This window comes from Talpa europaea (genome assembly GCF_964194135.1).
Source record: "Talpa europaea genome assembly, chromosome: 4".
Lineage (NCBI taxonomy): Eukaryota > Metazoa > Chordata > Mammalia > Eulipotyphla > Talpidae > Talpa > Talpa europaea.
Window position 1 is genome coordinate 27,568,390 of NC_140070.1, and position 13,320 is coordinate 27,581,709.

At 33.6% G+C, this 13,320-nt stretch overlaps 1 protein-coding gene across 1 annotated transcript in view; it reads left to right on the plus strand.

The window, feature by feature from the left end:
• RSRC1 (arginine and serine rich coiled-coil 1) overlaps nt 1–13,320 on the plus strand; it is a gene marked incomplete at its 5' end in the record, with an annotated part of 300,599 nt that overhangs the window by 284,883 nt on the left and 2,396 nt on the right. The window contains one exon of the mRNA XM_084232251.1: nt 10,642–10,748. Within this exon, the coding sequence (XP_084088377.1) occupies nt 10,642–10,748 (107 nt within the window). The remainder of the gene's footprint in view (nt 1–10,641; nt 10,749–13,320) is intronic.

Genomic DNA, 13,320 nt, shown 5'->3' on the forward strand with positions numbered 1-13,320 from the left:
GTACATCAATGTTGTTAAGCTTTATACTTAAAAACCAGAAACTGGAAATAGCCCAGATATCCTTTAACAAGTGAATGAATAACAATTTGTGGATAATCACGTTAGAATTTTACGAATAATAAGAGGCACAAACAGATATACCCAACATCGTGGAACGATTGCAAAAATATGCTGAGTGAAAAAGGACAGATATGAATGAGTATAATACTTAGATGAAATTCTAGAAAAATGCAGACTAATCCATACTAGCAGAAAGCAGACGCAGACGTGATGTTCTGGGGTCAGGGTACCGATAAGAGATTGACCACAGAGAGGCACAAGGAAATTTTCAGTGGTAATGGAAATATTCTTTATCTTGATTGTAGTGTTGGTTACACTGGTGAATATATTTGTCAAATTTCATCAAGCTGTATGCTTTCAGTGAGTATAGTTATTTTATATAAATCATACCTCAGTAAAGCTCATTTTTTAATACAATTTGAAATATTTAGGTTTTTTTTTTATCTCATGATTTCATACACTACACTTCATTACTGTTATCACAAAATGGTTTGCATTTTTAAAAAAGAATTTCTTCTACCATCTTCCCTATTCCCCCAGTTTAAAAGATAAAATTATATATAAAGTTGATAAGTATATAAAATAAGCAGAAGCAATAGTAAGTTTTCATCATGCAGATTATCAGAAATTTAGAGAAGGGGCCACCTGGTACAATAGCAGCAAACCAAAACTGAAGTGCAGCAACGTTGTGTCACATCCCAACTCTGCTTCTTATGGTAACTCTTGAATTTTGAGAATATCAGCTAGCTGATTTGAAAAGTCAGTAATTGACTTTTCAATTCAAAGTTACCAAAATCATGTCTGTTTCGGAATCAAACAAAATAACAGAATTGGAAGACTCTGAAAACATGACAAATTTTATATCTACCCACTGTGTAGTCAGTGCTTAGCTACCTGCATATAAATGTTCCTTTTTACCATTGATTCTGAAAGGACAAAAGATATGTATGTTATTTCTGGGCCTCTCTGGTGGCCTAGGGGTTAAGTCTCAGTGCTATCACCCTATGACTTCTGTGGCCTGAGTTTGATCCCACATGGTGCAGCAGACCTCTCCTGTCTCACTCGCTGCTCCCCTCAACAGTGTATTTCAGTAGATCCACCTGTTCTGCCCCCCACTCTGTCTCTGGTGAATCCTCCCACCTCCCCGTCCCCCCTCCGCATCTGTGAGCTACACCCCTGTTCTTCTATGCATAAATAAATAAACCTTTAAAAGAAAAAAAAAATGTATGTTATTTTCAACCAAAAATCTCTAGTACCTAGGATGGCACCTGGGCATACAACTAAATTAATTTCAATTCTTATTTCTGAACCCCAACTTTTTTATTAATATGTTGAGGAAACTGAAGGCCTGTGGCACTATGGAATATTTTCTCTGAGTTTTTGAACCCAAACACAAAATGCTTATAAGAAGAGGTATTAGAATTCACTTTTATACAGACAATTTTAATGTTAAGATGCAAATATGTATTGCCTCTGACATCACAAAGGAATGGGTCACGAAAGACTTGAGCTTACTCTGGTAAAACAAGTCCCTGGTTCAGGTATTCAAGTCCTTGTAGAATTATGCCTTACTGCATCAAATTGATACATAACGTGCTATAAAAGATGAGGAACTAGCTATAAGAGGAAACATAAGCTTAAGTCTAGCTGATCATGACCTTCTTTATAACCTAATATATATCCAAATGTAAGTTGATGGTTCGAGACAAAACTAAAGCAAAACAAACCCTAGAAATCTGACAGCAGAGTTGACACTGCCAGGAGGGGCAAGTGGAGGGAGGTAGCCCCATGGACTGTTTTGGAGGATTAGTAGAGCTTTGGTTGTGAGCATACATCTGAAGATTTAACATACATCTGAAGATTTGTAAACCAGTACCTCTGAATCATAAACCAACGATATTGCAATTAAAAATGACACAATTAATATAAGCAAAAATATGTTTAAAGTAATTAATGGTTCAAAATGAGTTGTTGGTTTTCGCCTTTTTTTTTTTTTTTTAAACCCTGAACATACTACCCTCTCCCTTGATGTGCAGTGACAGCAGCTGTGCAGAGTGAGTGGGCAGGTACCAACATCAGTAATGCTGACCTTCCCATGTACATTTTATTTCACTCTTTGTAATGCCACAGATGGACCCTTTTTCTAGCTGGTGGGCGACCAGACCATAATGACTCGCAAACAAAGCCAAAGGCATTGCTGGGGTGAAATAAGAGAGTTGGAGATTTTTTTTTTTCTTTTTAATCTTCTTTGCACCTAGGAGTATAACCAATGCTTTTGGAGACTGTAGGACATTATCTCTTCTCACCTTCGCTGGGATGGAGGACTGCCTGGATATATTGCCTCTGGGTTCTACAGTTGCTTTTTGAATTTCTGCCTTTTCATTTTACTATCACCATCTAAATAAACTCATGTATACACTTTGCAAAATATAAGACTGTGAGCTTATAATTACACTCGGATAAATGGTCCTTTTGAAATTTAGTATTCTATTTTCATCTCATTAATGTTCAGATTTTAATGCTTTTTTAAAAATAAGTATATGAACATACAACAATAACCCCAAGTAAAAAACTTAAGGATTTTGATATTTTATAATTTTCTCTTTTTAGTGGTTCTTTCACCCTGTCACTTGTTTGCAGTTGTGTGTCACTATTAATATCCCTCCTTTCTCTAATTTGTTATTTAAAAATTGTAACTTGAGTACAATAATGCATTACATTTTCATCATACCGTATTATTTTAGCATAATAATAACTTTATGAGGCCTAAACTGCAGTATGAACTTGTGAGGTTTTATTTTTATATTAACATCCATATTTTGTAATGCGTGTGGTATATATGTCTATACATTTATGTATATTATAGATACACTTGACTAATATGTTCACAGAGATTTATAGAGAGGCTTTAAAAAAACAAACAGGCATGGTCAGTCTTGGGTGTTCGTTATATATAAAGGTTATTGGGGATGCAAAGATATAAAAGATAGAAGAACCTAGTAATTGCCTTTAAGATCAGAGCACAAAGCATTAGTTTGGATTTTACAAGGCCAGCCAGCAACAAAAGAGCAGTAATTTATGAGCTCAGCGTAAAAGAATAGCATAATTGCATTAAAAATTAATGCTAATGAACACTAAAATGGGGAAGGTGGTTATGATGAAAGTTTGTATTCATCTTCTCTGGTTTGAATGATGGCTAGTGGCTTGATTAATGGCTTAATTTCTATCAATTAGCGGGGAAAAATCTCCTGCGAGACAAGGGTAAATTGAGCATTGAATTACATATCTTGCTTTTGTGTGCTAAGAAAAAAGAGCTGCGTATCTCTGATATTAGCCACAGTGACAAATGTGGTGTGCCCTGCGACGTCTGCATTAGCTCTCCTGACAGACGAGTTGTGTGTGGTTATGGGGGTGTTTGGAGATGGCTGGCAGACAGCATTCACTGTGAGTTCCTTAGAAACATACAACTCTTCCATCTACAGAATTTTAATTAGAGTCAATAAGAATTCTAGAATTTAAATGGACAGCAAACAGCAACTTCAGAGTCTATTTTCTGCTGTATTAATCTGCTGTATCTCAAATTATATCCCTTTTTCCTATCCTATAAAAAAGGAAACTTCCAGCAGCTTTAGCAGTCTTAGAATTATTATTTGTTACCCCTCTATGAAAATGGATTTCACTGCCCATGTTTATTATATTTGAAACAAGCATAAGGCAATAATAGCATCTGTAGTTTACTACATGGTAGCTTTTGATTCAAATTCACAGAATCTGTTTTAGTTTTTTGTAACATCACTTGCTATACAATAAATAAAGAATAGCTCTAAAGTGGTAATTTACTAATGAGGTTTCAGGCTTAAATGAAAGAATTCTGGGCTTTCTAAAAACTTTTTTTTAATTCACTGCTAAAGGTTTTCAGAATGTGATATATGTAAGTCTTCAAAACCTTTTTCAAATGTGAATGCTTCTGAATATACATCTGTAACCTAGCTCAAGATAATGCAGAAGACCAAGATAATATATGACATTTCCTCTGCAAATAAAGCTACATTGTATTTTACTTGAATGAATAAGCATTAAAATGCAGATAAGAACAATGCCAAGTAAATGAATGAGGAGAAGAAATAATTTGTTGCTTGGCAGGTGTGGATAAAGAATTAATTTGACTAGGAAATAATAACTGGATCACAACTCAGGAACTGAATCTCATTTCTAACACTAACTAACTAGCCATGTGATTTGACCGAATTACTCATCCTCCATTTCTCATCCGCACAGTGAGAATGATAACAGTACTCTCATAGTTAGTCAAGTGAGCAGCCGGTATGAATTACTTAGCACAGGGTACTATAAATGTAAGCTTCCATTACTGCTGTGATGACTACTTCTACCAGAACAGCTCATCTGACTTTTTAACAACCACTTAAGTGAAAAATTAGCACTTATGACCTTTCTTACTAGATAGGCACTCCAAATATTGATGATCAAAACAAAGTATCTGTAGACATAAGACAAGCAAACTAAAATACGTTTGCATTATACCACACAACTATCATTTCAGGAGGACTCTGTTATTAAACATCCATTCTGAAGTGACAGAACTGCCCATCTCTTGAGTCCCTGTTCCTCGGAGGTAGTGTATCCGCAGAGCGCTGCTTCCCCTCAGTGGTCAGTGGGTCAAGTGGACTCCATTGTCCACACCATTTAATTTTTTTAATTTTAGAAACTTGTAGTTTGATATTTTCCCCCATGACTTTTATTTTGTTAAGTTGACTTTGATGCCCTTCAGGGTTTTTTCCACCCAGCAAATGTTTATTGACTTTCTAAGTAAAAGAGCATACTATACAAAGTCCTAGAGGTAACACAAAAAGGTATGTCCCTTCTAGCTGTGGAAATGAAGCTTTCACACTTGAAGAGATTAATATCAGTGCAAGGCAGTGTATGCTAAGAGCCAAGAGAATGATAGAAGTCCCTTTCCTCACAGCTGACACTGTAAGGCGTCACCAGAAGGTGGATGTGAGGCATGACCTTAACTGACAAGACAGGAGTCAGAGAAGGTGAAGGTGTTCTAGGTGAGAGTTACTAAATGAGGCGTTGGTATGGGTTTTGTTTTTAATAAAGCTTAGTGTGTGCCCAGTTCACTTGCATTTATTAAAATGTCTATCAGAAATTCTTCACTGGTACAGTCACATTAAAATGATTCCTGTTACTTAATTTGACATGGAGAACACTTTAATAGAAGATGACTCTGTCTTGCACCCATCCGAGGGGGTTGTTATTTGAGACATTCTGGAGCCTCACTGACAGCTATACCTTGGTACTATACAGGAGCTTCCAGAAGACTGATAAACAGGCCTTATTCCACTTAAACTTTTCTCATATTTCTAGTTATTTGTGAATGTTAAGTTCTGGAAATTTATAAATTTGTGTGCAGAGATGTGGGACTTACGTTGTTGAACTTGGATGACGTTCCAGCATATACTTTGCATGCTTTATGAAAGAAACTTTTTAAAAGTGTCCTGTTTTGAAAGGAAAAGCAATGACCTTATTTTGTTAAAATTTGGATTAATGGGAAATTGTTTTAATAATTTTCAAATTCCAAGTAAGCTTTATGTGGTGTTTTATTTGTTTACAGATTTTATTGGCTAGTCAGCTTTATTCTTCCCCTTCTCTCTCTCCCTCCCTTCCTTCCTCATTGAAGAACCATTTGTTGGCTTTTTTAAAATTTATTATTCTTATAACACACTTGGAAATGCCTTTATTTCTAGGCTTTGTTTTCAATATATTGTACCATAAAAAAGGAATGCTAAGGATAGTACCATTCTTAATTAAAATTTAAATCAACTTTAAGCTGAAAATAAGATCTATTTGTAATAGTACTATTAGTATGTAATTTCTTTTTTTCCTGGAAGTGAAGAGTAGCATAAGTAACTCAATAATTGTGAAGCCAGTTGACCCAAATTCTTTGTATTATAAAATACATTTTAACTTTGCGAAAATTCATAAAATATTAACATTCAAAAGGAGTCAGTTGACGATGAGATTTTCCTATGTAAGATACCTTTCATGAAACGCCTGTTGGCCGGTATCCCATGATTACATCTTGGGCAATAGTGCCATCTGCTGTGCTCAGCGAAGTATTGCTTCTAATTTAGAGGACCAGTTTGTGTTTGTAATCTACAAATATATGTACAGACTGAAATTTTGTCTTTCTAAATAAAAAGTTTATATTGGACCTTGTCTTTATTTGCTATTTTAAATTTGTGTACCATTTGATAATATCTTAAAAGAAAATTCTATAAATTTTGTGTCATGTGAAATTGATTATACAGTATATCTTGGAGCAGGTGAGCCTAATTTTTATAACATCCACAATAACAAAATATTTGATTTTAATTTGTATCACAAAAGTAACAAACTGATTTTCTCATGCAGTGAGTTAGCATTGATTTTTTTTTAGTCTGTAATGACAGCTTTCTGACTTCATTATTTTTTATTCCACTATGAACTCAGTATCCTTTCTGACATCTTACAATGGAAATCACTTTATTTCCAACCTATAAAAAGCACTGTATTTGTTTGTTTAAAGCATCAAATTACTAATAAATATGTTTTGTTTGTGTTTATTATGGTACTGTTAATTCTGATTTTTCCAGTAACTTTGTCACTTGTCTTTATTTTTACCTCATTGCTGATAAATACAAGATATTTTATATGCTAGGCATTCATACCGATAACTGTTGAAATTCACATTTTTCCCAGTCTTAAAATTCATACAGAACTTTTAAATGATGTAGTATAATAAGAATTTAAAACAATTTATTATTATATTGTTGATGTTTTTTATTCTGTTTCTCAAAGTGGCAGGGTTATACTTAAGACATACATTTGTGGACATTGATATTAGAATTTTGAGTATGAAGCAATTTAAAGTAATTTTTATGCCTGTTGTTTTCATACAGTATTGAGTGCAACTATTTCTAAGGCTGAAGATGTAAATCTCCCATGAAAATTTCAGATTCAAATATCACTTTCTTTCTTTTTAAATAGCACACTCTTTAATTTAAATATCACCTATAAAATGGTCCCCGTATTGAAAAGTAAAACCTATGTCATTTTATTTTCATTTTGAAAGTCAGGCAGATTGGCTCTTCCCTGTCTACCTAGACGTTTTGTTAGTCCTGAGGTGATCTTTAAAGAAACACAGAGATAGTGTTATCTCTAATCATTCTTCTTCCTTCCTTTATTTCTCTAATGCTGTTTTGTTATGCACACTGACCCTTTAGTCTGCTTTTTTGTTACATTCTTATTTGTGTTAGGAGCTGGTTATATGTCTGTATTTAAAGCTATGAACATTATAAGCTTTAGACATCAAGTACGGTTTGTGACCTCACTTCTGAAGTTTACTACTAATGATGTGCTTGGTAAATCCAAATGAAAGAATATGTTAGAGAAAAATATCCAAAGAGTCAAACAGTTGACACTATGAGATATCATCCTGAAATCAGAATATTGTCTTCTGGTTGGGAATTAATGAATGTGAAATAATCCTAGTGAAACTAATTATGACCCATACAACCAAGAATGTCTTCATATTGGCAGATGAAAGTTGGATCATGTGTAATGGCATAATTTTTCTCTGCTTTGTTAACACTGCTATACATGTAACTAATAAAAATATTATCCACTGGTATATGATGTATTAATAATAATAAATTAGCAGAGCAAAGAATCTTCTCTCACATGCTTAGTCAGTATACATTTTGTGATTAATATCCACAGGAACTTTGATTTAAAGCATGTGGAAGGTATTTGCCCCTCCCTGATACTCTGACTGCTTGTTTTATGTAGGAAACTTTATTCCTCCAAAGAGGGGAGTTTGAGCTGTAGTGACTGTTACTTCCAAACATTTCGTGGTTGATTTCAGGAGAAAAGATTTGTTAAAGCTGTAAAGAAAACATCTACAGACTTACTATCTTTCTGTTAAGTAAACAGAAGCTTGCATAATACTATAACATCATAATATATTACTGGCTAAAAGTGGAGACAAAATCTTTCATAAAATGTTGATTTTTTATTGAGCTCATGAACCAAATTTCTCTTCATACTCTATAATATGTAACCTTTTCAAATTAAATATGCTGGGATATAAAAATTACTTTAATGCAAATAACTCCACTTTACTGTCAAGCCATTTGTTGCACTTATTTTTTAAAAGTAAATCCAGCTATTATCCATTAAGTATAAAATCCCAACGTTTTTTAAATGTGTTATCTGAGTGTGTATAGTGACTATGTATTTCATATTCATCTATGTATTTATAGTAGCATAGAGTAAGAGTTTAAATAGCAAGGGTGTAAACCATAATGTTGTATTTTTCCTGCCCAGCTATTATGTGAAAGAAAATATAAAAATAGGAAATGACATGTGAATATGATGATTTATTAAAGCACTAATTGTAAAAGGAAAAGGGTGGAAACAAATGACCACTAATAGGGCATTGGTGGGGGAAACTATCCTCAAACTGTAGATTATTCTATAATTATGAAATAGAATGAAGTAGAATAGTGCAGAAGTTTTGTGCTGCTATGGAGCGATAGCAAAGATATTGTTAAGTAAAAGAAGTAATATAGATAGTAATGTGTATATGCCAAATTTGTGTAAGAAAGGATATTTATACTTACATTTTCAGAAATAAGGATAAAAACAAAAACCTAATAAAAAATGATTACGTGTGCATTAGGAGAGAACTAGGGGCATGGGATAGAAGAAGTCCAGAAAGAAATTTTATTCAGCATATTAACAGTAATACTTGTTTTTTTATTCTGAAACCAATACATGGTCAACTCACGTTTTAGGAAAAATAACTACCTTTGATCATATTGTTAAGGCCCAAGATTTCGAGTATGAGAAGAGTTATACAAATACAAAACCAAAGACTTCAGCTAAAAATCCTATAATCTTTAATTTGGTTGGTAATAGCAGTATGAACTCGTATTTCTTCTTCTAAAAATAGTCTTCCCTATCCCATCCACTGAAAAGACTGAGAAGTGATGACAATCCAGTAACAATGAGCACCCTAGTGTACAGGATATTGTCAGTAAATATCATTCCCCACTAAAAGGAGTTTGAGCTCTTTGGACTAATTTCAGGCCTGGGTCAGGAACTGTACAAGATGAACCTGGAACATCTTGTCACACCCTACTAGTAGGGAATATAAAAGATGCAGAAGCCAATTTGAAGAGACTTCCACTGTCCAAAGGGAGAAGAATTTGAGCATGAAAATATGAAAATGACTAGCATGAACTGAAATACATTAAATATATAAATATGTATTAACTCATAATTATGAACTTTGAACCAAAATTGACAAAGAGAAAGAATTAAAGCATATTTATTCTGCCTTTCCAATGCAGACTCTATTTCGTAGTCACCAAATATTAGAGAAGGGAAGGTCTTCATTATAGAGGAAACAGAGCTACTAAATGCAGAAGAAAATAGAACAGAAAATCACCATTTTGCAACCTCTGTTTAAATAATGGGCCCAAGCATCAAATATTAATGTCTGCTAAGCCATTGAATGAAAGATCAAAAACTTTCATCAGAAGGGTCGTGTTGTCATCCTCTGTGCCCCATCAGGCAATCTTAACATGACTTTGTATAGGCAGAGCACATCCTGATGGATGGAGTGGGGATGACACACACCATCTGTAATGTGCTGTTGACCCAAAGAAATTGAAGCTGAATCTTATCAAGCCTCTAGACCTAAATACTGCTCTACACAAAATATGAGGGATAGAGGAACATGTTAAATGACACCCTGAGAATAAAATTATACAAATCCAGAATGTAGAAGAGCTTAATGGATAAATGATTCATTTTCTTTAATAAATAGCAATGAAAGAGTGTCAGTGGACTTTATAAGTCATTAAAAGAGATTTAAGATACTTATCTATTAAGTGCAATGTGTAGACCTTGTTTGATCTTTTTTCAGACAAATAAATTATAAAAAGACTTTTTTTTTGACAATCAGTGAAAATTAAGTATGGACCACGTAAGATGATAATAAGGAATTATTGGTAGTATATTTATATGTGAAAATAGTATTATAATTACATTGTGGGTTTTTTTTTTTTCTTAAACTCTTAGATGTCTGCTAAAATATTTTAAGGGTAACAAGTTGTTACTTGTGGGATTTTTAAACACTTAACATCAACTCAAAAAATTGAAGTGGAGATGGCTAGATTAAATAAGAATAACAAAGTTAATGATTGTAGAAGCTGAATGATGGTACAGATGGATTCATTGTGCGCTTATTCCTTTTATATGTATTTCCATAATTTTTTTTACTGTTAAAGTCCTCCCACCAGATTAGCCCAGATTAGCTTGGATCATTAAGCACTGCCTTCCTAGCAATGTTTTAGATTTAGTTGAAAATTTTCTTGTTATAACTTAACTGTAAATTCTTTACATCCAGTAAAATTTCATAAATTGTAAAATTACTTCATCAAAAGAAAGTTGCCGAAATAGTGTTAACAAGCTCACCTGCCAAATACACTGACTTTATATCCTCCTTTTTAGACCAAACCACCCTGGTAGAACAAGTAAAAAGAGTAAAAGAAATTGAAGCCATTGAAAGTGATTCTTTTGTTCAGCAGACATTCAGATCAAGTAAGGAAGTCAAAAAGGTAAGTTTTCACCCAGGCATTATGAATAAGCTTTTTCAATCCAACTTAAGAGCTGCTTTATTAACAGATTTTACTTAAATGTGTTTCTTCTAATAGATAAAGTAGGATGAAAGAATGTCAGCATGTTATTGGAAGAGAAAATGAATCCATGAGAATCATCTCAAGTTTAACTTGTAAAACATACACTGTAAAAATGTATCCGGTGCCATTTTTATTTTAAAATTCCCCGAGAAAACAAAGTAAAATGTCAATGCAGCAGTTCTTTAATAGGAATATCCATTTCATGAACATACACAATTTTCTTTTCAAATGTACACATCTACTTTTTGAGTTGACACAGCTTAAAAAAAAAAAAGTTAGAAAAAGGATTTAAAAATAAAATTATTACCCACATGTAACATATATCTACACTCTGCTCAGATGAATATCATTTATTCAACTCTAGATAAAGGCTCTTTGATTGACATTTTATTTCTGTTGAATATTTGATATATTCTTTCAGTCATTGTCAGGGCTGCTTTTAGGAATTTATGTCTTTTAGTAGAAAAAGGCATTCTGCTATGAAATACCTGTAATCTTTAACAACATACATACAACAAAGACATGGAATAGTTATTACTTACCTGAAAATATTCTGTCTGTTAATATACTAAATGACTCTATCTTTTTCCCCCAATACTAGTTACTTAAATAGTGTAAGTTTGGAGGCATTACATAGATATTTGCAAACGTCCGTTGTTATCACCTTAAGATAGATTTTTCTAGCTGGAATTATTTGTTATAGGTTAATATTGTTTATTTTCACATATGTTCCCAACATCTGTTTATCCAGAAATCTTGTACCCATTCAAATTCCACTCAGAAGTAGAGGACATGTCTGCACCCTACACCCTGGAAAACGCCAAATGAAACTCACCTTTTGCTTTTCCATTAGCATTTCTTTTGTTATTAGTGAGGCGAACATCTTTCAGTTACATCCTTTTTTTTTAAAGTTGTGTTAATCGAGGTAATGTTGATCTGTAACACTGTATTAGGGGTACGGATTCACACCTCTACAAATGTATGTTATCACACCATGCCCACCACCTAAGCCCCACTGCTATCATATGTTTTTTTAAAGAGCGTTAGGGAGACTTGACTTGAGCCTGTTCTGCAATGCCAGCACTCCGATAGCCTTGGGTAGTTCAGAGTTGATTTCATTTTTAACTTTTGTAGTTTACCTCAACTCCTAAAAACTGGATTTATGGAATGAACATTCATAAATATAGTTGCCCATTTTATTTAATCTTACTCCTATAAAAAGATCATTCCTATATCCTAACAGAATTGTAATCTATTTTAAAATTTACTTTTCTAGTGTTAGTTTTATGAAGTTTACCCTGACTTTTCTCATTGAGCTTTAAAATGAACTACTATTTTTTTTCCCTATGGGAATAATTATTCCTCTATAGTTAATACATTGGGTTTTCTTCTAAGCAGCTTTTCCTTGTTTGATACTAATTATTAATGTAATAAACTTACTTTTAATTTAATTCTTCTCTAAGATATTGGCAGGTCTTCCAATAGTGAAATTGACCATGCACAAGGAAATTAATCAAAAGTCTACTTGATATCGTGAAAAGAGCATGGACTTTGGACTCACAGAGATCTGAGTTTGAATCCTGACTCCCACACCACCCGCTGTGATTTATGACCTTGATGTCTAAAACTCTTTGGAGCTCAGTTTCTCAGTTCATAAAATAGAGCTGCTAATACCTACTTTTTAGAGTTGGTGAGGATTAAATAAAATGATTTATCATATCTAGGCATGGTTCATGATCTAATAAATATTTGTTTTTAAATAACATATTCTAGCATCTACGCTATTTGATATCCAAGTTCAAGCATAGTGTTTGAAAACTTCTACTCTAAGTACTCCACCTGTGTCAAGTATAAACACCTTACCCCATTTACATTTTTCTATTATTCCCATGTCTTCTCGCTCACCAGTCGCTCACCAATCAGTTTCTTCTTGCTGAGAAACACATAAATTCCTTGAACACCTGATTTTGCGTTACGTCTTTTGAAATGCATAAATGGAATAATATCTATATATTTGAATTCCAAGATTAAAAATGTTTTGCCTCATTGTGTTTCCTAGAAGTTCCTGTTTTTCAAGATTTATTTTATTTATTTATGCATACAAGAACTGGGGTATATATAGGCCAGAGTTGCGGGTGTAAGAGGATTCACCAGAGACAGAGTAGGGAGCAGAACAGGCAGAATGACTGAAATATACTGCTGAGGGGAGCAGCAGACAAGATAGGAGAGGTCTGCTGCGCCATGTGGGTTAGCTCCCTGGCCAGGGATTTAGTGACTTGATAGCGCTGAGACTTTAACCTCCTACACCAGCAGGGAGGCCCTTCCTAGAAGTTCTTGAAGGTTATATACCTGTAGGTTATTAATCTTAAGATAACTAACTAAATCCAAGAGAAATCCTTTTCTAAAACTATAGCAAAACCATGTATCATTAAATGGCTTCCCCTAGGACCAATATAAAGGAATTTCACCTGTATCTCTGATCAAAGGTACC